Below are 26,170 nucleotides of genomic sequence, written 5' to 3' on the forward strand. Positions count from 1 at the left end.
GTTGGTGTTAGAGCTTACAATTTGCTAAGCGGTGGCCATGCTGGGGTATCTTTAACTGAAGAATGAGAAACCTTGAGAGATGTGCACTTGAATTGTAAGGAAAAACATTTCAGAAAAGGCTCTAAATGAAACATAAGCTAAAATGTGTCGCAGGAACCAAGTGCTGATTTTCAAATGGAGGGCAACTCAGTGCTCCTGGGGATTGGGGTAGGGAAGAAATTCAGCTACTTCAGAGTTTCACAGATTACCAAGACATAATTTCGTTAATGGAGTAGTGGGCAGAACCTTTTCTTTCTGCATCCTTTGCAGAGAATTCTCTGCCTTGGAGATTTCTCCAGGTACTAGAAAAAATACCTCAGCTAGCTTTTCTGAATTGCAAGTTTGCTGCCTTGTAATTTTCAGGCTGGAGGAGGAGAGCTATGTTTAAATATGTGATCCTGTATTTCTCCCCTTATAGATCAGTTCAAAGTACTGCGATTTGTCCTAGTGAGGAAGAGTGGAGATAATTACACTGGTGGGAGGCTTTGTGTGTAATTATGGAAGTTGCCTTCCACAGTAAATAGAGAGGTTTTGAATAGCTCAGTTTGCAATTGTATTATGTTGTATGGGGATTAACTAATATTTATGGAAAGGGTTGTTCTTAGTTTTCACATATATGCAATTCATGTCATTTAAGGTATATGAAACTTAAAAAAAATGTACTATGTGCATATGTACAATAAAATCTGCATGTAGCTCTTCAAAACCAGTCAGGAGGCAACATTAAAATCTGAAAAATCTAAAAATGCTGTAATATAGAGAATATGATGTAATACAGAGAATATGGATGCTTCCTATAAAGGTAACGAACCTATGAAAAGAATACCTGTTGATTTGTTGGTTTATGGAGATCTTTTAACTTACAGACTGGGGCTGATCAAACCCTTGTTTCTTCTTCTTCATCTTTTTTTTTTTTTTGTTTGTTTGGGTTTTTTTTTGTTTGCTTGAAGACTTTACTCACCTCTTCTTTTTCCCCTTTCCTGAAATCTGTGCACTCTAGCAGCAGTCATCAAAACAGCAAGTATTAAGGCACAGGGTACAGAATCACAGGAATCCAATAATCTCCTGACTTTGATAGATTGTAGCTCATGAGAATTAGTCTTGAGCATTGTTTGATAGTTACAGTTTTGCACACAGTAGCTCTAAAAAATGCTCATTGCTGAGGAACTTACATCCACCCCTGCAAGCAACAAGAATTCAAATGAATGGTAATGAGAATTGTTCATGCATCAGAAGGGGGAAAGAATGCAAGAAAAGTAATTTCTCTCCTGAAGCAGCCTGTTTCCTTGACTGTCAGGGAAGGAACGCATACCTTAGGAAATCAGTCTTCTCTTGTTAATTCCAGCTGAAATGGCTCAAAAAGGTTTCTTCCAAGTGTTTTGACAGAAAGTACAGAGAAGGATAAGAGATCTATTCCTCTGATACTTCAGCTGGAACTAACACAGGAAGGCTTTTAAAGAATATAGTGAGGGGGCTCCATAGTCAAAATGGGAGCTTACACATTATTATTCAAGTTAAAATAGAACTTCTACATCAGAAAAATTCAAAACAAAATAAAAAGAAGGAAAACCTTGCTGGAAAATAGAAGCTTCTTAGCAAGTGGAAATAAGGACTTAGTCCACTTGTCCAGTGCCTAGCAAAAAAAGGGCTCACAAAGGTTGGTGCTGAGAGCATATTTTATGAGAGGAAGTCAGGAAGGTCCTCATGCACCAAATGCAAAGCAAATAAGCATTTTAATTCAATCTGTCAAAATTAATTAGAAACAAGATTAAAAAAGCTCCTCACAATCAGATGAAGCATTAGCTTGTTAACGTTAATTCCCGTTCTGTTGTTGTGATAAATTGAGTCATAGCTATTTGCTTTGCAGCTGATCAACTGCTCTGCAGAAATTTTGAGTAGAAAATATCTGCAGTGACAAACCATGGAGAGGAAGGCACGGAGCAGCACACTTTTTGGGAAGGGGAATGGGAGAGGGTCCACCATGTATCTTCTGAGGAACTCCTGGCAAAGCCCTTGTGATGCATTTGAGCTTCCAGCCTGATCCCATCCCCAGCTTTGCTTACAGCTCTATTTCACAGCCAAGCTCCCTGATCTGTTCCTGACAGGGCATGCAGGAGGCAGCAGCTCCAGCTTGGCCCAGCTCTCAGTGGGGTTTCAGGTGGCAATTCCCTGGCACAGGGAGGCAGAGCAGGCTCGGGAGCATTTGGGCTCATCTGTGTGGAGGGGCCTGCCCCTGTGTGTACGAAATCGTACCCCAAACTTATTTCATGCATGTGCCAGGTTTATCTGAGCAGCTCTGTAGGGATGTCCCTGTTCACCCCACTGTCTGCAGGGCTGCTGAGCACTCTCAGAACTGCTGCTGCCCAGGCTCACTGTGGTGAGCTTTGGTCCAGGAGATGTCTTGTCATCAGACCTGTCTCATATTAGGGAAATATTTTAAGTGTGTCATTACTGAAATAGGTAGCAGATTCTGTGCTGTATAGATGATAGATATGTTAATAGAGGAAGACTGAGAAAAAACAATCCAAGGCATATTCATTTTGCAGTTGTACCATAATGGAAGTATCCATGTACTTATGCTTAAAAAATAGGACCTAGCCCTTCTATGTGCAAAAGTAAAACTATCACCATAAATACATGGCTGTTTTGTTAAATCTGTAGCAACAGAGCCTAAAGCAAAAACACAGAGAACTAGGTGTATTTATTGCTATGTAAGAAGTTAAAGTCAAAATGTAATTTTCAGCTGTACTTTGTGTGCTTGGAAAAATTGGTGAGCGTGCATAAAAGGAGCACAGTTGGCATTTTACCCTGTTAAGAATAAACCACAAGTCACCTGCATTATTAGCCACTAATCTCCTTAGGTTCCTAATCATATCCCTAGGCTGGGAAGAGATGTATCCAAGTGGTGGATGCCTTAGTGTCCCTATAATTTGGAAAGGGTTGTGAAGAGATTTCATTTCTCCCTTATTTCCTAAAGTGACATGCTAAGTTAGTTGTCCTTGTACCATCCCTAACTCATTGAGACAGCAGTGAATTCAACCAAAAAACCTCTCATGCTGCCAGGTGAGTTACTGGCTTTTTTTTTTTTTTACATAATAGCCTAGGCGTTAAAGCAGTGATCTGTGAAGGGAAAGATCAGGATTTTTGCTTCCTCTTAGCCCAAGAGGATTTGAAACCACTGTTTCTATTTCCTAAAAATACCCTAGCAGGCATGATAGAGATCAGCCTGTGTTCAGGCTATGCTTTCTCTTTTCAGTCCTGCTGTTGAGGTTGTACAGCTGTGTGAGTAAGAATGAAAGTTGGGGAAATGACAGTAGAAAAATATTATGTTCAATGTGGACTGCATATGGATGTAAATGTGTTATGTTTTAATATTATGCTTTCCTTATATTTTAAAATATAAGGTATTATTGAATTGACAATCAAAGATAACTAAACATAATAGTGTTTTTATATTGCCTCTTTAAATTTGTGGGGTAACTTATGGAACAATCTGATCCAGAGCTGTTTTATCTGCATTTTCATGGATCACTAACAAACAGCGTTTTCTGCATCACACAAAGTTTAAGTCTCCAGTTTAGCTGGGAGGACCAAGCCCTAGTGACCAATTGCTATCTTAATTCACTCCTGGTCCCACTGATGCTTGCCATGATACAAAATATCAATAGCAATTTAACTGTGTCATAGAAGCCTGTACATATGCTTTTTTTACTACTGAGTTTTAACTAAATGGGAATGAACATCATATGCAGCCATTTGTACAGCAAGTGTAACCATCTTTTATGCATTTGAAACTTTTGGATGCCTGCAGTACATGAAAAGCACTCTATGGGTACTTGCATTATTGCATATTTCATTATAATGTAACTCTGTATTAGATATTCTATTTATGCAGAATCCAAAAATAGTTCATGCTGTGTAGCAATGCAAATTTTGGTGAATAATCCACAAAGAATTTCAAAGCCTTAACCATTTGTGACATGCACTATTCTGTATTTTTAATGAGGACTCAACCTTTGAACAAATTATTCTGATCTTTTTATGAGTAAAAACCATTTCTGTGCCTCCCCATTAAAGAATAGTCTATCACTTATATTAATAATATCAGAAATTTTAGGGGTTACTGTTACTGCTCAAAATTCCTCAAACTGGTTTTAGATGAGTAGTAGAAGTGTAAATCAGGTTTCTGCACTTCCCTCCAGAGAAGGGGACAGCATCAGCACGGCCAAGGCTGTGCGGGACAGGGCAATAGCTGGGGACAAATCCGCTTTCCTCACACCTCACCTCAAGGAACCCACCTTAAAACAAGGTAGAACGAAGGGAGTATCTCACAGCATGGGGAAACAGCAGATGTGAGTAGGAATGCCTTTTTTAACCTGGAGTATCTAAGACTGAAGGGACTGAAGCCCAAGCTGTGCAGTGAAAGGCCCCAGTGTGCACTGCCAGCTCTCCCGCACTGTGAGCCCGGCTGCTGCGCTGTGTCACTGCGCTCTGGCCTGGCACAGGAGCTGAGACACAGCCCTTAGTGCAACAAGCAGCAAAATCAAACAAGAGGGGAACTTCCTCTTGAACTATTACGAGATGTTGCAAAGCTGGGGCTTTCTACTGTTTAAAATAGATAGCACTGAGCAGAAATTTGCCTACTAAGTATATAATAAATAACAATTTACTGAGTCAGTTCAGAAAAGCACCAGCTTGTTTTAAGCAAATTGAATAAAAGATTCCTTATGAACTCCTAATAAGCAAATAGCAAAGCACTCCAAGTCCATCAGCACTAGGAACTTTTTAAAATCTGAATGAGATTTTACTATTCATAGTACAACTGTGTTCAGTACATAATTACATGAAAGAACAAAATAAAAAAAATCTGTAGAATTTCCTGCCTAAATAAGACATCCTGTGCTATATTTTAAAATAAGTATTTAAGAGATTAAAACTTTTTTCTTTGGGAATAATAATACAAGTTAAAAAAATGAAGAATAATCAGATCAAAATACTTATTCCATTCCTTCATGCATTTAAGCATGCATTTCAAGAAGCTTGTATTATAGTGCAAGAGGAAAGACAGCCTTTGTCTTGGGATTTTGCATCCTCTGGCAGTAGTTAAAGTGAGCTAGTCAGATGTGGAGATCTGCTGCAATACCTCATGCAAACTTGTCGTCAGCCCTGTATCAGTGTATTCACTCCTCTGATCTGTCCTTTCCACCTTTCCCTGGCATCCCCTTGAGAAGAAGAGCTGAATTAAGAACTGGTACTAAGATTGGTTGATTCACAGTCTGTCTGAATGCAGGATGATGTTCATGTTCCAGTGAATCATGTGCCTATTTCGATATCAGAAATAGAAAATGGCTCTTGAGTTTCTCTGCTGCCAGAAATTGCTTCATTTTGAATTGCTGATTGCCAGAGTGTCCTTAAAAATAGAGGCAAAATTTTTTTTTTTCCTCTCACATTTGCACATTTGCCTCAGCCTTATTGGTGATGCTGTGTTAGGGTGCTAAAGTAGTTTAACTAAACTTGAAACTATCATAGCCACCACAAACTGAGGGTGCTTTTTCTAGAGCAACCACCTAAAATGGGGAGGATGCCAATAATACAGACCAGTCTTCAAAATAAGAATTGTATGGAATCTTGTTCACACCTACTCAAAGGCACTGGAACATATAATTGACTCTATAAGGAGTTTGCATCCAGATATTAACTTTCTGTAAAAGAGTTCAATTCAACAATATTTTCTGATAGAAGATCATTAATGTGCTCTTTGCCATTCCTGCTTGATAAAATTAATCATCCTGATTCCTTTAGTTTCCCAGCTTTTACCGGAATACCACTGTAATTTAACATTAATAACAGCCCCTTACTAGGAAGTATTACCAATTTCTTGCCTAGGTGATGTTATAATTAGCAGTATCTTGCTGTGACAATTGCTGCTGTGAAAAAAGTGCCATTTATAGATGGTATTACAAATGCAGATGTGCTGCATGCACATCCAGGCATTCCAATGTACATTAAATGTCTGGAAACAAAACAGTGGAAGAACATGCGGAAGAACACTTTAAAACACTTTAGATGTACTGCAAAGTAACTTTTTGCATATACAAAGGTGTAAATGAAATAATAAGAGACTTGAAAGAGGATTTTAAGTTATGCTTGATTAAATCTGTGCTATAAGCTTCTGGTACTCTGATATCATACTTGGGTCTCTTGGGTGCTATTAAGTATTGTCAGTCAACAAACTATAATTTCATGCTTGAGTGGACTTGATACAAGCCTAGGCTTCTGCTTCTTTGTACAGCCAGCCTTTGGTTTGCTGTAATAATAAAGTGAGAAGGGGAGGGAAATAAAGAATTGTCACACAGAATGATAATACTTATCAGTAAAATCAGAAACTATGATGGTGTAAGATATAATTTGTTCAGGTCAATAAACTGTGAGTCCATTTACTTCACTAAGCTTTAACTCAACTCCTTCAAGTTTTGTATTTTCACTTGACAGGTACTATAACAGGCAGCTATGCAGGTAGAAGTAAGCTGCAGAACTGGAAGATGTTTTTTGTTTGGGTTTCTTCTGTTTTTGTTTGTTTGGGTTTTTTGGAGTGGTTTTGTACTGGAAAGACTAAAGTGTATTTCCCATATGAAAAATTTTATTTTTAAATTATAAAACCCTATATGGGATGATGTTTGTGATTTCTATCTATTGCAGGTTCTAGTAATTTTAATATATTATATGAAAGAAAGTTACATAGTTGCATAAAGAGCCAAGTACTTACATTGGACCACCTAGAATCTGTGAGAAGTCTCTGTATTCAGCTGAGGTCCTTCTTATCAGAAATTCAGAGACCAGCACACACAAAAGGTATAATATGTAATGTGAGCCAGGATGTTAAACAGAAAAGCTGGTAATTCTAAGCAATTGTCCACAATGAGCTCTAGGCCACGTTCTGCTTTTGATGCTGTGCAAAATTTTTATAAAAATCAATGAGCATTTGATGCAAAGAACAGAAAACCTGGTCCAGCTTCTTGGATAGATGACAACAAGGATTTGGTAACAGCTTCCAGAAAAGCATTCCCTACTCCTCAGACTACAACGATAATGACATGTTCTCCTCCACTTGTCTCATCTCCACATTGCCTAACCATTATTTTGAACATTGATTTTTTAAAAAAAATGCCATGAAGTTTCTCCCATGTGACTATTTCTTCCTTTAAAGGCAAAAGCATTGCATAGTACTTTGAAGGCTTTAAAGAAACCAAGAAGTTTGATACAATGACTTTGTTACCAGTGCGGTAACACCTTTGACAACAAAAATTCCTATTCCAGAATGACTTAGTGTTTGTATTATTTTATGTAACTTCAAGAGTTAAGATTACACTGTGAAAAAGGATCTTATTTTTCTATACTTTCCTCTTGTCTGTTCCTTTTCTCCCTAATTTAATTTTTTTTTTTAAACATGTAAACAGGCCTTTCTGCAATGTACTGAATGTCAGGATGAAAGATCTAAATAGTAAAAATTCAAGCTTTATTTCCTTTTGATTATATTTTGTGGAAACAAAATACCTGAAGCTCCCTTTTTCCAGGATTGTGGTGAAGAAGGAGTGGGCTTAAAGATTTGCATTTTTTGATAAAAATATCAAGAAATGATCATGAAGAATCTTTGTGTGTCTCCATGCAATGTAACTGTGAAAAGGATCATATGTCAAATAGTGTAAAACCAAAGATTTTTCATTTAATACTTTGTATTTAATTTTGTATTCATACTTGTTATCTAAGTCATGCTTAGCAATTGTTCATTGTAAAAAAAATAATTGGATATGAATGAGACTTTCAAAGAATTGACATGAGTGAAACTTTACAAATGAAAATTATTTTACTTGCTTATTCAGTGTGGAATTGTTTCAGAATTATTTATCTAGGTTTCTTTCTGTGAATGGAGGACAAATTGAGGTCACTTATTATTCTGGTTAATTATTAGCCATGTTTATTTGTTAGGTTAATTTGCAGAGTTTCAACAATCCTGTGTCCTTGAAAGGGTCAGGAAATAGCACCAAATCAGCTATACTGATTATCTGTGCTGCAGAAAGAACAATGAGCTTTTCTAGATCATGTTCTTGAAAATGTATTTTGGGAATGAGCTTTGAACCAAGTCCAGGCAATTGTTTCTAATGATAAAATCCCTTCTGGGGCCCCTCCAAGTGCTGTTTAAGTTTGCACTCTTTGAGGAAGCCTTATGATACAATCAGCTGCTTTTGTTGTGCTCATATTATGAGGTCCACTATAACTCGTTTACCGTGGTTTTTGCTTTCCTCTCAGCTTTTATGATCTGCTTTTAACAGCTGCAAAGCTGATTCTTGGGCTCTCTTGGTATTTCTGTGTTAAGCTGGCTGCCTTTCCTGCCGGCCCATTCTGCTGTGGTACCTAGCTTGACTCGAGATCTGTTATCTAATGCTGCTTTGGTTCATGATTGAACTGAATTGTCTCTCAGATAAGATGCTTTTCTGTTTCAAAATTGTGTAGCAAAATGAATTTCTGGGCCAAAACTAGGACCCTATGTGCTATTTTGCTATTTTCACTGAAGTGCTAAAAGAAGAATAAATCAGAATATTGCTAATTAAGAAATTTTTAGTTTTCCAGCAGGTAAAAGAAAACAGCATGGATGTGCATGCTTTCAGGCTCTTTCTTGCCTTTTCCTTCCAAAGATGTCTGTCTCTGATACGAGAATGACAAGCCAGCCCAGAAGGAAAATTCAGCTGAAAAGACCACAAAATGCTGAGTTTGTCTTTGATTGTCAGTTCACCCTAGAATGCACTTTTGCTTTTAGTAGGTTTTCCATTTTCTCCCAGGCACAGAATAGTACTTATCTTGCTCAATAGTCAGCCATTATGTCTGTTTTATCCACATACAAAGCACAGGAGAAATAAAATGATAGGTGCCCCGATAAGGAGGATAAACTTTTGAAGTCTACGAATAATGCAATTCCTTTTGGCTGATGGATTTCAGGCAAGTGCAAAGGACGTAAACAGCTTTTTTTTTTTTTTTTTTTAACAACCTGAAAGGCATGAATTTCAAGATGGACAACTGCAGTTTAAGCAGAAACAATTTAAGGAGTTACTTTATGTAGAATTGTTTCACTCTGTCCCAGACACCTGCTTCTATTCAGTGTAACAGTTTAGTTCCTCAGATTAAAAATAAATCTGTAGAGAAGGAGAAAGCTCTCCTCCCTCTGCTTTCCAGGTACCAGTGTGTGTGAACCGCTCAAAAAGCAGAGTTTAGTGCAAAGTTAGACAGCTGCATTGTTCTTGGGTAGCTTGGAGCAGTAGCAGGGGTGCAGCAGGCTGTCATTGCAATGCTCCTGGGAGATCCCAGCCAGCTGACAGCAACCACAGCCCCTCTCCTGCCTCCCTCTGGCCCCTCACTTATGCCAAAGACAGGGAGCCTTGGTGCTCTGGTGGTGTCAGTCTTGGAAGGCCACACCATGTGCAGTGCCATCCTCATCCCTTTGCCACAAAAACAGGATTACACTTTGCTGCCTGTGGGTCCAAAACCTGTCTTGCAATTTAGCACAAAGTATTCAAAGAAACTTACCGTGCATTTGATGTCCTCTTCCTTCCCTTCTTGCTTTCTTCTATTTAATCTTGCCCGTTTTCCTGTTACACAGTAACTATTTTGTTCTCAATGCAAGCTTCAGGTACTATAAAGTACCTGTCCCACAACACAATGTGGGCTACTTCTTATCAAGATGGTGAACATTTCTATCCATAAATGTCTTAGTGCATGCATTGCACTCTCCTTTTCTCATCTTTAATTTCCATTATTTTTGCATTGTTTTTGTGTAGCAATTCTAAGTCCTTCCTTCTCTTCTCACTATAGAGCATGAGAAGTTGGGTGAAAATTGTAGTTATCTTTCCGATGGAAGATAACAAGAGCAACAATGCCCTCACACGAGGAAGCAAGAATTAGATGGATTCTGGGAGGTAATGACTCCTTAGTGGATGAAGAGACTTGTATAAAATTATATGAAGGCAGAAATGATTGCAGAGTTTAGTCTAGAGTAGCTGGAAAACCATGTGAATGTTGCTTTCAAGATGCTTTTATTACAGTAATTTCCCTTCATTTTTAGAATTGTAGCTGGAATTCCAGGCCAATGTAGAGGAGGAATTCCAGCTCTAGTCAGGTACACAATGTCTCAGGACTTTGCAGGCAAAAGGAGGATATTTGTCTAGAGAAAGCAAGTAGAGAGGCTGAGACTGAGCAGAGTTAAAAACAAATAGCTCTTAGCCAGGGGCAAAGTTAGAACTTTTTTCGGGATGCTGTGGAATGGGAAAATTTTGCTCACAATTTGCCTGAGCTCTGCTCTTACACAGAGGCTCTTACCCTTGCAGGATCAAATTTCCACATACTCATTCATTTGTTAGCTAAACTAGCCTACATGTGCTTTGGAAAAACACAACAGTTTAAAGATGTACATATAATGCTGTATTGTAAATCTGGTATCTCTTTCTCCTGATAAATTCATGAAAAACCTTTGTTTATTCCCTTGCTTTCCCACTAGGTTTCACGAGTACATTATGTCTTCAAATGGTGTAATGCACTGTAGGCTGTAAAAATAAAACTTGACTCACTGGAAGTTGACCCCTGTCAGATGCAACTATTTTATTTTGCATTTTTCTTGTTTAAATTATTGAGATGGAAATCCAAGAGGATAACTATACCTACTAAAATGATCTATTCTTAATTTTTATTATTTCAATATTATAATTTCTTAGCCTAGATTTTAGAGAACTAAATATTTTTCCTAGGTGTCAATACCTGATTCAAAAAAACTTTTGCTGAAAGAATACAATCCTCATTGAACCAATGTGGCTCTGGATCGGGCTCCTGATGTTTCTTTCAGAATAAAAATAAAATGTGGCTCTCAAACAGAATTGCAGGGAATTTTTGCAGTTCTAGCCTAGCATGGCATGTTGCCATTGCCTAAGATCACTGAACTAATTGGGAATCATTCATAATGACAGCAAGGAACAGCACAAGTATTTGATTTCCTTAGTGATATTTCCTCCCTCTTGCTTTCCTCCTGTGAAATAAATATAGGCATAAGAGATGTTATTGCCAGAAGAGTGAGTAGATTTGTGTAAATGCCTAAGAGCAAATGTCAAACTATAGAAATGTCACAAGTCTTGTGTGCTTTCGAAGTCCATGAAGAGATTTGTAGGCACAGAGTTTGTGGTGACTGGGATGGGGCTGTGGGAGCCTCATCCCCATGGGCACAGCTGTGAGCAGCAGGTGAGCAGCACTGACACAATGAGCCATGGAGTGCCCAGGGGCACTGAGCAACCACCAAAGGGAGCAGAGGGCACACAGGTGCCATGCATCAACATGAGGGGATAAAAGGTTGGGCTAAAGAACAAGGGCAGATGCCTGCATTGCAGCCTTCTGAAGTGACCTGATGCTACTCTGCATGGGCAGATGCCTGAAGCCATCTGAAGTGGTAAGGTGTTACTGTGTATGGAGAATGCTTAAAGCCTTCTGAAATTGTGTGGTGATACTCTGTGTATCGTGGCTGTCTCAGCTGTGACACAGACAGGTTTGCTGTATCTTTTGTTTGAAAAGTTTATCGTAATCCTCTCTGCAATCTTGTACTGGGGATAAGTACTGTGCTATGTGGCATTTTCTTCTTCTAAATCTAGCAGCATGGCTTTATAACATTAGGCAGGGAAAGGCAAAAGAAAGTTTGGGTGGATAATTTTTCTTCCCTTGAAAATGATGTCTTTTAGAAATAGTTATACCAAAGAAAAGCTTAGAGCTGTGAGTCATAGCATTAGTGGGTTGAACTATCATTCCATGCAGGAATATGGGCATACACTTTCAGGATTAGTGAAATGTAGATGTATTATTTGTAATAAATATATATTTTAGGGTAATGGCACAGCTATAATCTCTGAACATCTGAATTCTAATGAAAGATTATGGCTTGACTGGTAGTGAGACTGACATAAATAAATGTGTTCTTTATAAACTTCCATTTTTTAAAATCACTTAAAATATATTTTTTGAAATGCAAAGGATGTAGAAACCAGAATTTTTAGAATAAAGCAACAGGCACCCATATTCAAGATCTTTACCATACAGATAATCTCTGAGAAGTGTTGCTTCTGGTGCCTTCTACAGACTTTTCATTTTGTATGTACTGCTGTCTGAATTTTTCACATTGATGTCTCTTTCCCTCTTCTGCCTCTGTCCCTTGTTTTCTATCTCTGCCCTTGTTCTCTTTTATGTCTTTAATTCATGCTTCTGTCCTCCTCCTGCCTTCCACATTTTTTGGCTTGCTCTTTTTTTTTTTTTTTTTATCTTCAGAGGAAAATTTCCCTCTTTCCCTCACCCTGTTCATCTGTTCCTTCTGACTTATAGTTGTTAGGCTATACCACCACAGGCTATTTCTTCTGAAAAAGGGGTGGTTAAAGCCAGTCATATTGGTACTCAACATTAACATTTAAACATATTTTCTCACTTCATATAACATTTGCCTACTATTTCTATGTATTCTTGAAGAATTATCCAAGGGAGAAATTCTAATGCTAAGTGCTTTTTGGTCTTTAAAACTGCTTGAGTAGATGAATTAAGGAAAAAACATCCCTTTTTAACCAAAAAGATGTTTTTCCATCAAAACACTATTTGAAGGACAACTTCAGTTGAACTCTCCAAGGAAGCTGTATTCCCAAAGAATTACATTTTATCAGCTGAAATATTTCATTCTAGTTTGCTGCAGCTGGTATCAGGAAAAACACATATGCAGCCTGAACATAAATTTCTGCTCAGAAGTGCAGGGTGACTGGCCAATAGATGTGCTGCTGGATAATGGAAACAGCATTGGCAGGGCTTTGCCTGCTCAGCTGCTGAGCCAGGATGCACAGAAATCGGCAGGTGGGCTTCTCTCACATTCACTGTGTGTCTGCTAAAGGCTTAAGGTGGGATTGTTACTGTGGGATCTCACTGGCAGCTGTGCAAAGCCTGTGCAGAGTCAGTTTAAAATGACAATAAATTAAACTGGTAGTGTTTGCAGGTTTTTTGCACAGGCATTAGTGTCAGACTGTATGTTCTGTCTTGGCTTAGGAAGGATGTTCTTTTATACTTAAAATATTTTCTTGAAATGCAAAAGACATGGAAACCAGACTTCCTGGAATAAAGCATCAGACACCTATATTCAAGGTCTGTACTACACATGCCCCAGTGGGAATGTGAATAAAAGCACAAAGGCTCAGGAATCCAGGGATTAGGAAACATGAGCTTCAGGGAAGTCCTGGGAGGTTTTCATAATGGATGCCTCTTTCTCTGTGTTATTAGAGGTGTGGGTAAACCATTTTTTTCTTAGGTAGCTACTGCTTCCTGAGTATATGGTCAGGCAGCAGGCATTTGGCTGCTTCTGGCTCCAACCTCCTGGTTCCCCAAGCACAGAATCTATACCCTATCTAAATAATGATTGGATTCGTTTTATCCAGGAATTTAGGAAGGTGAATTACTTTAAATGTACTGTCTATATGCTACTGTAGCTCAGAGCTCCTTAACTTTTTCCCTCTCCCCACAGCCTCAGTCATGGCTGGACCTTCTGCTGCCTTGGACTGCAAAATTTCTCCTTAGTAACACATTAAAATAGATTACACTTATGTTTTGCTTTATAAAAGTATAATAGTTTTGTTTCTTAAATATTTGGAAGGTGAAGTGTAGTGCAACTCTCATTCATGGTTTATAACAGAAAAGGATACTTGTGGTCAAAGCCATACCATATTCTGAACAGCCATGCACTCTCAGCTTTGGTTGTATTTTTATCCAAGTTAGGTGCACTCTGCGAAATAAACAAATGAATGAAGTGAGAAGTATTTCCATAAAATAAAACATGGAGTTCTGATATTAAGAATACATGTCAAACCAAATTACAATTAAATGTACTTTTTTTTTAATTTAAAAAGCTTTGTTGTTGTATAAATGTCATCCCTGTGAATCAGTTCAGGAGAAAATTGGCTCATACAGCACATTTCTCATTGCTGCACTCATTGCAAGAATGTAACATTTACTCTTATGAATGATTCAAATTTATTTTAAGCAGTTGAGAAGTGTTATGCTCTGAGATCAATAAAATGATATTTTGATCTAATTGCTGTTGTGGGATTACTTCAGTTTACTCCTACAAGATCAGAGGCTGTTTGTGTATGTCTAAACAAAATGTCTTTCCCAAAGGGATTGAGATATTCTAATAACAAGGAAAGTCCTTTCTATATTTCTTTCCAAGGAGAGGGGAACATGAGTTGAATTGGCAAGACTCAAAATACCCTTTCCATTCTGCAAGCTAATTCTGTAACATGTTGCACAGGTAGAGAGGTGGACTATCCTTTTCCTCAGGATCATAATTTGGAATAATAAATTAGGAACAGTTATCTGTACAAAGACAGCCAGTTTGGTCATACTCTAGGTATCACATCAGTACTAATGGAAGAATTACTAGCAGTGTGCAATTAGGAATGGGATGGCCAGTTCTCTAAGAATACACAACTGTTTTTTTGGTTTTGTTTTGTGGCAAATTAGGTTAGTTTAAATGAGAATATTTTTCTTTATGCAGTTTTAATCAATGAATCTGTTAATTTTCATGTTTTAATCTAATAATATATTAGAATAACTTAGAATAGACTAATATACATGTAAATTGGTTGATGATTATGTCAATGGTCTGACCATCAAAACTATAAGGTCTCGTTCCCAGGCAACCTGTTCATGGGAACTTTGGAACAATGGGAACATTGATGTCATTGAGTTTTGAATAAGGTTAGACAGAATCCATGTTGTAGCTGTTATGATTTTGCTAATGTGGTCGTACTGAACGTGCAAATGCACCAAATAGAACAAATATTATTCTTGGGATCTGTTTCCTTGTTAACTGAATTGAGTATTTTAGCAACTCTTCCCAGTAACTGGGGAAGCTGGGGGGAGAAGATGGTACTAATCCCTAACTAAGCAGCAGAACACTCTTCCAAGCTCTAAGCATATAAAAGTGCATTTTGGCAAGATAAAGATTGGGGAAAGGGTTGAAACATATAAGCAGGAAGTGTGATTGTAGGCCAAATCTGTGTTAGGTCAGAACAACAAGAACACTGAATAAAGGAGAGGGAGGGAGTTGAGTGCACAGGGGTAGAGATGAGGAAGAGGAGGACAGGCATGGAAATAAACATATTGTGGAGTGGGCTACTCATGTGTGGTGCAGGGGACAGCTTGTTAAAAGCACAGTGACCTTTGCAAATGCCCTGTGTCCTTGGTTTGAATTGTAATGTTGTTGTTGGTTAATTCATCTTTCCAAGCTCATTGTACCTCTAGCTTCCACTTACGGAAAAAGGTTTCCTCATTCAGGAACATGAATTGTTGAAAGCAATGGACAAAGAAGTCTACACAAGAGTATAATCCCCCAGGGGTTTTCTAGTCCTCACCTGGGCCTTCTTTTATTTCTGGTTTGACATGTGTTGCACCTTCCTTCTTTTGTCTATGAAATCTGTGTTTTGTTATCAGCTTTTACATTAGTGGGAATCTGAGTGCTTATCTGGAGTGCAGCCCCTGCAGAAACACTGCAAGGGGTGACAGGAGATGTTGGTGTCAATGTTTCAGAGCTCTTGCAGATCCTTGGATCCTATTTTGGATCCTATGATTTTAGAGGAACTTTTCACTTTCCCTACAGTTCAGAGAGGTAAAAGCAGGGGAGACAGTGCTCTAGCAATTCCAACATTTTTCTCTCTGGAAAGGGGAAAATGCCAAAGTTTTTTACATCTCTTTTTCCATATGAGAATTGCCCATATGGAGATTACTCTCATTAGTCCTTGCAATAAATTCACCAACCAGCTGGCAGATGAAACTGATGAGAACAGTGTAACTAAATTCCTTATTATGCTTACAAATATGTAGGGACAAAGTTGGAGATGCAGACTGGTTTGCCAGAGATGATATTGATAAGTGTTTTGCATGCTATTTAGTTTTTTTCCTGAGATCAATAGCATAACTACAACATTTGTTCTGAAGTGCTTGCAGAAAATATATTCTTACCCTCTCTCAACTGAAGTTAACATAGCAGAGTTTGAGATACATAAGCTATCTGAATGAAATATGCTATTGACTGTCTTTTTTAATGGGAATTTAGTTAAATAGCTCACTGCCATAAAGCAGTGCCTTTTTAAAATAGACCAGCTTTGTAACTATGCTTAGTGACTGTGTCCCTTCATTGTGCTTTTCGGAATTAGCTTTTGGTGTTATACACTGCATGTACATGATATGCAGCAAAGTGGTTTGTTTTTACATACTATTTTTTATACAACAATATATATTAGCGTATATTTTGTACTTTCTTTCAGAACTAAGTTATGATAGTCTATCAATAAGAAAATGGGTATGAATATGAGGCTACTTTCTTTTGTTTATGCTTATGCTATGATCATGATTTAATGATTAATGTAAGGGGGGCAAGACAGAATTGAAACTGAGAAATGCTTTTGATGGATCATGGTATGGTGAAGTGCAGATGTTAATTATACATGAAAAGGCTCTATACCTTTTCTAGGGAACGAGCTCTGGGTTCCAGCTTTTACAATTTGAACTGGAATTTGCTGCCAGCTGATGGCCAAAATTATTGGTTCAGGTAGCCCAAAATAAAATATAACCAGAAGTTTAGAAATAACTGTGTACATAGAATTATTGAATAAATCAAATCTCTTCACAGAAAATTGAATTTTTAGGAGGCAAAGGAAGGAAAGAACGGAGATAAAGATGAGAAGGTAAGGAAGGAAAAGGGTTTTGCAGTCAATAGCTTGTATTGCATCTGATCTAGTACCCATGAGGTGGAAGGTCTTTAAGGCTTCTGCTGCTGCTAAAAGAAATCTAGGTATGGTTACAGACATGGATTGAGAGGCTCCCACAGCAAGGTACCCATGTTCTTGTAGTTAGATTTGTCACAGAGAGGCTAAATTCAAATCTCGGTAGCAGACCTTGTAGCTTTTCCGTTCTGGCTGAGTACTCTGAGCAGGGAGGAGCTAGAGGTTTCTTTTCCATTAATTTTTGCTCTGTTTTAAACATCATATTTTTGAACATTTTTCATTCTTATTTCTCCTCTGAACACAATCTCCCCTGAAGCTTCAATTAACAGCTCAGAGTGGACACATGGTCTAAAGTTCATCTGGGCAAGACTTTAACTGGCAGTGGGAGGTACTGGCACCTGACACGTTATTTGTGCATAGAGGTGTAGGAAAATCAACAGCTTTCACTGTGAAAACACAATAACATGGGAAGAAAATAAGTAATGAAAGGTAAACTAAATAAAAACATCATTTTGGAAATAAAGGGAAAGAAAAGAGTAACACAGGGGAAGAAGAGGAATGAGAGAGAGATATGAGATGAAAGAGAAAATTAGAAGAAACAACCTGACTTGAATAACTGTGATAGGTACTGAATTAAAAGAGTGAGCACTACAGAGAATGCAGCAAAGGTCTGAATTACTAAAACACTGAGATGTCAAATATAAAAATAAAAAAGTCAGACAAATGAAAATAAAATACCATGGGATGAGGGAAGGATAATCAGAACAGCAAAACAATTTTTCAAGGTATAGTATACTACTATGAGGAATGCTGAAGTGGGCATGATAGGACATGAAAAGTGTTATATTTATTTACACCTTCTGTGTTGTATTGCTCAGTTTTGTCAGAAGTGATAGGTGTTAATTCACAGAGCACAGTTGGGACACTGGATGTGTTACTGTTGTAAATAAACATTATTATTTTCATTTTCAGTAAAAGAATGAGAACATTAGATTCCTAGCAGCCTCTGAAGAACTCAGGTTTTTGCAAAACATGCATTCAGTCAATTTTATGCTGCATTTTGCATTCCCCAATCTTTGATAATTCGCGAGTGCTGAAAAGGAGAAAATTTCTGCAATTCTTTATCTCTGTACTCCAATCAAGAATAGACTATAGTTCTGTGTCCTGCTCTTTTTCAGAATTCAGGCAGAGGCATTGCAGGAATTCCTATCAAGATGTTTGGAATGTGAATTTAGTGTGAGCCCCCTCAGATTCAGTATAAAACAGTGCCTTGCCATGGTGCAATGAAGGGTTATGCTAAACTCTTTGAAAAGTGACTGGGCTGTAAAGTGAAAGATGTGGTCAGTGTATTGATATTGGTTTTCCTACTTTTAAAAGAAATATTAGGATAGTTAGGTACCTGAATTTTATTTGTTACAATGAAAATTGAGATTCACCTTATGTGCCTTCAGATACGTGCAAATATGTAAATGTTAGAAATACTCAGTACATAAGACACATTAAGATTTTGCCTAATGCTATCTCTAATTATCTTCCTCAGCTTATTGTCTACCTTTATGTTATTGTTGGATGATTTAAATTTCAGTTCCAGTTGTGCTGTCTGAAAGGGTGCATGGGATGGCATCACCAGCATTAGGCACTTGGCTTTTGATTTGGCACCTTGTCAGCTGTTCTGTGGCTTCTCCTCAGTCCTGCTGCTGTTCCACTCACTGTGCTGAGCCACAGGTCAGGTCTCTGTGCATCAACCCTACAGATTTCTCCTGCTGCTGCAGCAGTGCTGCATTTGAGACTGCATCATACATATGTGACAAAAAATGGAAGGGCACAGATGAACAGCTGCAGCTTGTTCAGGAGCCCCCTTTAGAGGTTTCAAGTTCACAATGTGAACTTCAGGCTCCCACGTGAAAAATAACTGAAAAATATTTTCATACACCTAACCTTAGAGTTGAACACTGCAGTCTCCTTTTTAATTCTGAGGGATTAAATGTTGTTCTGAGATGTCTCATTTCCACAGATGCAGCCATGATCTGCCAAACATTGAGCACTTTTAAATTCAGCATGTATGTCCAAAAGCCTGACATACCTGGCTTGCAGCTCTAGCTTTCAGATCTTCATCTGGATCTACGCCAACTCTGTAAAAAAAAAGCCCAAAAACCAAACCTGAGGACATATGGTAATGATCTGGTGTATATTAGACAGCTTTGAGTGCAAAAATATTTCTTGTGTCACTCATTTCCTACTAGGTGAGAAATGAGGAGAAGAGCTGGGAAAACATTAGGATCACTTTTTAAATTAAGGAAGTTCTGAAGTTTTAGAAAACTTAAGTTTCCATGTAACTGCCACTCTAACACCTGAGACTAGATCTTCATCCTGGCTCTGATCCATCTCTGGGGAGGGACAATCAAGCTGTTACCCTGTGCTAGGAAATGCTTAATTGCTGCCAGAAGAGCAGGGCTGAGGTACTGCAGTCGGTAGTGGAGGATGGGATTACAGAACTCCTGTGTGCATTATGCATCTCTTGAAGCACTTGGAAAAGCTTTACTTGGCACAGCAGGTAGAGGGAAGAAAACCAGAAGGGAGAAGAGGCTGCAGTGAGTGTAGATGGTGATGTACTAGATGGTGATTTCCTGGGTGGCACTTTCCCATCCCTTATGGATGGGAAAAAATAAAATTGGCTATTTAAAGGGGTGCAGTTTAAAGGAAGAATTGACATATTTTGATTATGGCTGATATGCAGATCTGAGGAGAAATGCAATTGAAAAATGTTTTAAGTTGAACAACAGAGGCTTGTGCTGATGAAAGACACAAGAAAGTATGGAAAGCAGTGAGGGATGATAAATAATACACCTTGTTATCACCCAAATCTGAAGTTTACAGCTAAGGTAACCAACAACCCCAACAACCCCTTGCAAGCTTCCACATAAGTAGCAGGTCCACCAAGATAAACCAGAATTTACTGATGCAAAGCAAATGTAGTCTTTCACTAGATATTAATTTAAGGCTGCTATAATGGTTTTCTGATAGTGTTAATTTTTGAATATAGTTTTGGTTTTGGTAATAATGCATCACAATATATTTTAAAATAATCTTTAATATTAACAATTGCATACCTGAACATTCTTTCCTGAAAATGTTATGCATGCACTCTTATTGAACTGGAGACAATGACAGGACTATATGCAAAGTAGATGCTTTTTATATGTAAATACTGAATGGACAAAAAAAAAGACATTTCTTTCTATCATAGCTCTAGAACTTCATAAAACCTGAGTCCTTCAGGCATAAATATTTCTATCTTTTTATTAAAAATAACCATCCTGGTGGTGACTCAACAAAGAGACAGAATGAATAGCAGATTCTCTTTCTTTTCTTTTCTTTTCTTTTTTTTTTTTTTTTTGTTCTCTTGGCCCTTAAATTGCAAGAAAAAGCTTCTGATGACACTAACCCTACTCATTAGTTTGGAATAAAGCAAGTAAGGTATTTCCATTTCATTAAAATGGAAACATTTACATATGAAAAGGAAAAGAATCATTACCCAGGGGTTTAACCATCTATCTGACAGTGGGTTTGTCATTGCCATGTACAGAACAGAAGTGTCCTGGGCCTTATCTCTGCTCTGCCCTGTAAACCAGAGCAGTGTGAGCCAGCCCTGCCCTGCAGGGGCTGCAGGACAGTGGCAGCAGTGAGGGCTGCAGCAGTGGCACAAACGTGAGTGCTGTGGTCCCAAACTCCTAACCCAGGTCAGAATCAGAAAGCCAATCTGCTTCCTGAGCACTGGCACTGTTTATTAGACTGTGCTGATTCATTAGATGTGTTCAGCAGCACCTGGCCAAGATAAACCCACCAGCAGCACATCAGCTGGAGACTGCAGAGCTCTGGAAGTGAAAATAGCCAACATATTTACATGTGATAAGTGCAGCAGAAAGGCAGGGCTGCAGCACAGACTTCCCAACACTCCTCTTAATGAGCTTAGCTTGATCTCAAAAGAGGTCACTTCTGGGACAGAAGTAATTTAGCCCTCTGCAGTTCTCACCTTACTGGAGCTGAGAAACCACCACTTCTGGCTGACTCTGTGTGTTGGGGTTGTGATGTGTAATTAGAGACTGAGCTAAGACAACAGAAAACATCTCACTCAGGACTCAAAGGACTGTAATAGCAAATGGGAAAAGGGGGAGGCCATGGGGAAGATAGGACCAGAGTTTCTGGCTGTGATATTGATTCAATAGCAGGGATATAACTAATAGCTAATTCCACTGACAACAGGAATTAACTGGTATTGTAAATCCAAATTTTTTTTCCTGAGTTCTGCAGAATTTGTGGTGTGCTGAAGCTTCTCTGCATCTATAATTTCTCATCCTTATAGCTAGAGAGACAGCTAGACATTTTGCTTTGTTTATTTTGCAGACAACAGATTATAATAATATGGCACAGATGAAGATTCTTACATGACATCCTAACAGGAGTATTAAATTTAAAGCTAGAAAAAAGCAACAATAAATAAGGAAATCAACCTTAGGTTTTTCATGTATGAAAAAGAGAAGAAGGCTTCTGTGCCACATGAATTCACAGTGCCTGAGCTGACTTTTTTTAGTCTGTTCTTTGCCCTCATTTAAAATACATGGTCAGATGTAATTGCTGTTTTTCTCATGGAATAGGATCTCACTACTGGGAGTTAGTCTGGATACCACAACATTACCAAGTGATTTAAAGTCCTGTGGGAAAAGAACCAAATTATTCTTTGCATTATATGGGAGATTTCTTTAATGCATTAAAATAGCAATACATTTCTGTAATTTTATGAAGTATGAACTATGTAAACTCAGTCGAGTCAGTTCTGAAATTGTGGATAATTATTTCATATCCAAACATATGCTTGGGAGCCTAATATCAGGTCCCTAGTGTTAAAAATCATGGTCTTCTAGAATTAGCTCTGATACACTTGTCATGAAGTCGAATGCTATTTATAAATATTAAATATTGAAAAAACAAACTCTACCAAATCATATGAGACAGTCAAGATGACTGAAATTAATCACAGATATTCACTTTGAGTTTACAACCTTGGCTTTTTCAAAAGTCCTGATAGATATAATGCTATTGCCAGTAGAATTTGCAAGCTTAAAATATGTATGAATTACTCTGTCTCTAAGAGATATCCTGGTAATATTTGTACAAGCACCTTTCCCCTTTTAACATTCTCAGGTTTCCATTCCTGTGAGAAGATCTAATGGTTGCTCAGAAAAAGTATTTTATTAGTATTTTTTCTCTTTTCTTGCTATCAACTTTTGTCTTCATTCTCCTGTTGTCTTTTACTTCCTGTGGCCTCTCTTCTTTCTGTCACACTTTCCCTGGCTACTCTCTGTTCCTTGTTTGTCTTCTAAATATTTTATGCTTTTATTTCTGCCTATTTCTGCATCTTATTCTATACATTAAACATTAGGATGATTTATCTTCCATGAAGACAAATTCAAAGACTCCTTAATCAGTTCTACACTGCAGTGAAGTTTATGTACTTAGGCTTTAGTAATAGCTCAGGTCCAAATGCTCTAGATAGGAAGGAAATCAAGCCCCTGACAGCTTCTCTGTATTGACCTGTGGGAGACTGGGGTGTGGTAGGGCATGTGCTGTGGTGGTTTTTTGTTTTTAAATAAGGACTGGATCATAACTTGAATTCAGAGAATGGTTCCAGTTGCTCTGCTCAAAACCTGGAAGGGAAGATCTTGACTTCAGCCCAGCCTCTAGCAATTAGGCCTAAGAATTGCTGGGAACTGCATTAATCTGCACAAGTACCCCTGGCAGTGGATGGGATTTAAATCCCTGTGTGCTATCAAGTGCATCATTTTTTTAGCAAGAGTCAGAATGCTTTTGGTAATAAGAGAAGGAATTTGTCACTGAATACAAAGCAGTTGATAACATCTTTTCTTATGTGGTTTGAAAAGAAAATGGATGGGAAGATAAATCCCAAATTGCCAGGGGAACCAGTAGTAAGAAATACACACCCAATCCCTAGGAATACTGAGTTGTAAATCACTATTCAGGCATTGTAAACTTAATTCCCTCACATCACCACAAAATCAACAGTGTAGGATAAATTCTCTTCTTTCTAAAGCGAAGTCACATAAAACCCTGTATAGACTCACATCTTCACGAGGACCTAGGCATACAGAGCAGAACTGTTGGTGTCTATACTTAAAAGTGTGATTCTCAGCCCTCCCTCACTTTCAGTGCTGGGAAAACTGCAAATAGAGACACTTCTCTGAAATCTCAATTCTAATTACTGAAATTGTCTTTCTGGGCCTGCATAGGCTTTCTGTACTGGCACAGCAGAGCCTGGTTCATGCAAGTTAAATCTGGCTTGCAGTCCTACCTAGTCTGGTTTGCAACTACCATGGACTCACATGGGTTAATTGTGCTCCAGCTGAGGCAGCCAGGACTGATTTTATTTGAAACCTTGTCCTGAGAGCATGTAATTAAGTCTATCTAGTTGAAGCCCCTAGAAAAATTGGTTATATCTGTATTATTTAATGCAGCTAATGATTTAATGAACAAAAGATCAAGCCTGGGAAAGAGAAATCTCTCATTATGCAAGTAACAACCTTCCCCTGATCTAAGTGTGTGTGGTAAATGTGCACCTGGTGAAACAGGACATCACTGAGCTGTCACACGAGGGTCAGGATCAGCCAGGTGTCCTCTCTATCCTTTCCTACAGCAGTGGGGAAACAAAGGCAGTGCAAGAGGTGTGAAAACTCTGGCATCTTTATTCATTTCTGGCATCATAATATGAAATGGGGATAACACTACTTCTTCACCCTATTATTGCTTGTCTGTTTTGTATATTTAACTTGTAAGTACAGATCCTTCATTATGTTTGTACACAATCTAGCACTGCTGTGATTTTGTTTAGAGCTCCAAGAGTGCTGCTGTAAGTTAATTAATAACAATATTGGCTTCTTTGCTTGTCAAAGGTTTCACTGGAAGAACTCTGTCAGTGCAATTGCCTCAGCCTTCCACTGGCTGTCTCATTGTAACTAAACCAGCTCCTTAAGCCTCAGCTTACAGCTCAAAAGCTACACATCCCAGGAAGGGTTTTTTGAGTAAGTGATTTAGAGCCCAATTTTCCAAGATGGCCATTAAACAGCATTTGCAACAGGAGTCTTGAATATTTTTGCATGAATAAATCTCAAGCTTGTAGCTATCCATCATTAGCATATTGCATTCAGTACAGAATTATTAACTGTAAAGAATAGAAACATGAACAAAATCCGGAAAAAGGTTGTTTCATGATCTCTAATAAATCATTGTAATTGAAATTAAAAAACCTTCAGGATAAATAATAATTTTTTAGGACATTATTCTTGTCCATATGGCAGTAAGTGTGATGTGTATTCCTAACAAAATGATACCAAAAATCTGCTTTGGCTTCTAGATTGCTCTATGGCTGCAATATGCTGCTTTTCTGTGGACTGATGCTGTCAAAAACATCTGCGTTTTTATAGCACAGTATTTCACTGACAAACCCACGAGGAATTATGGCATGAGTATAGATCTTCAAAGTTCAGTTCAAGATGATTTTGTTAATAAATGAAAACTTTTCAGTTTAAGTTTAAGGCAAGAATAATCATTTGCATCTCACAGCAGAAAGAACAAATCAGTTTAATTTCATGCTGAGGAGAGTTAAAAGTAATTAGCAGGTAAATGATGCTTCCCAAATGGTTATGACAGCTGTTTGTCATGTAGTTGATGCTTTCTATATGCAACATGTCGACATGGAGTGAAAAGTATAATTTTAAACTTGTCAAATCACGTAAGAGGTAAAAGTGATATAGTTTGACTTTTGAACTTGGAATTTCATAAAATTGGTAAGATAATTAACAAAAAAAAAAGCTAAACATTTGTTCTGTGGTCAAAATCTATGCACCATTTTTGGTGTACATATGAAGAACTACTTGGTTGCAGAATTGACAGTTAAATTAACATACCTGTATAAATGGTGGCCAAATAAAAGTGGGGGGAAATGCATGAAGATAATGAGCAAATGCAAATAGACAATAAGGCTGAAGAAAGAACTGTAGAGCTCTATAAGACATCCACAAGTCATAGTTTTTAGATGTGACCTTAATCAAAAAGATTGTGAAATTGAGAGTAATGTCACTGCATAAAATTTTACTACTTTCTTCTAGCTGTGCAGCTGTGTCAAGAAAATGCTGAAGTTTAAAAACAGATGATGGCTTGCATTTACATTATGAACTTATTTGCAGAGCAGCCAGAATGATGAACTGGATCTGCAGATAGCTGGTATCTGATTCTCCGTTCTGATAATCCTATTTTATCCTAATATTGGGGCTGGGGCACTAAAACAGTATGACCCCTTTGGAGTCACAGGGTATATCTGCATGGCAGAATGCAATGTCAGACGTTTTGCAGTCATGGGATTAGGGCACTCCAGTTCACATCCTGGGCAGCAGTGATTTGCATCCCTACAGTGCTTCTGGCACACAGAGGAGATTATCAACGTTATTGTGCTGTGTGAATATACCTGTAGAGGAGTCAGGCCTCTTGCTTAAAAATATGAGCCTTAATTGAGTCAAATTAACATAACTTCTGTAGAATTTTTAGAAATCTTCATTTGTAGTAGTATCAATGCACATGAATAGAATTGGAAAAAAATCAGCATGCAAGTTGGCAGCAACTAAAATAACATAAACTTCTGGTGACAAGGTCAGAACTGGGACGAGTTTTCAGGTTTAAGATTATTGAAATAGATTCTATGACAGAATAAAAGGTGTTATTGTTTATTACGACACTCAGGCTTGTTACATCAAAGATCACCAAATCTAGGTGGATGGGAAGTGCAAGTTGTAAATTTATGTCCACAGGCATAATAATTACACAGATTACACCAAATTCCATGGAAAAATAGCAGCTACTGACTATGCCCAAACCATCCTGCCCCAGTACCATGCTACTCACAGTGAGCTGAGGAGGTTTAACTGCAGGTCAGCTCAGCACTCTTCATCTTCAGGCAGGGGCTGCAGGGGCTTCCTGTTTTCAAGTGTGATGCTAAAAATGCAGGGCTTTACATGTTTTATTTTTACATCCTTGTGTCCATATGTACATGTGTCTTTAGGGACCCAAACTCACAGTTTCCTGCTTCTGATACAAAGTGAATGTGTGGGAAATTTGATTTCTGTGATTTCTCTAGACCTGTTGGATTTTAGTATGTGGTTCACAGACAACTAGTGAAACCCACAGACCCTTGGCAGCAATGTTAACTATCCTCTTGGGACATCAGCTAT

General features: G+C 38.0%; 1 protein-coding gene across 3 annotated transcripts in view; it reads right to left on the reverse strand.

Moving 5' to 3' along the window:
• The window catches only part of SLC9A9 (solute carrier family 9 member A9), a 177,514-nt gene that overhangs the window by 27,043 nt on the left and 124,301 nt on the right, over window positions 1-26,170 (reverse strand). For all 3 annotated transcript variants that reach the window (XM_072933138.1, XM_072933137.1, XM_002195706.6), the window contains 2 exons: window positions 18,958-19,006; window positions 13,794-13,873 (listed from right to left, as the gene is read on the reverse strand). In XM_072933138.1, coding sequence (XP_072789239.1) covers window positions 13,794-13,873; window positions 18,958-19,006 — 129 coding nt within the window. The remainder of the gene's footprint in view (window positions 1-13,793; window positions 13,874-18,957; window positions 19,007-26,170) is intronic.

This window comes from Taeniopygia guttata, chromosome 9 (assembly GCF_048771995.1).
Source record: "Taeniopygia guttata chromosome 9, bTaeGut7.mat, whole genome shotgun sequence".
In the NCBI taxonomy this organism is placed as follows: Eukaryota; Metazoa; Chordata; class Aves; order Passeriformes; family Estrildidae; genus Taeniopygia; species Taeniopygia guttata.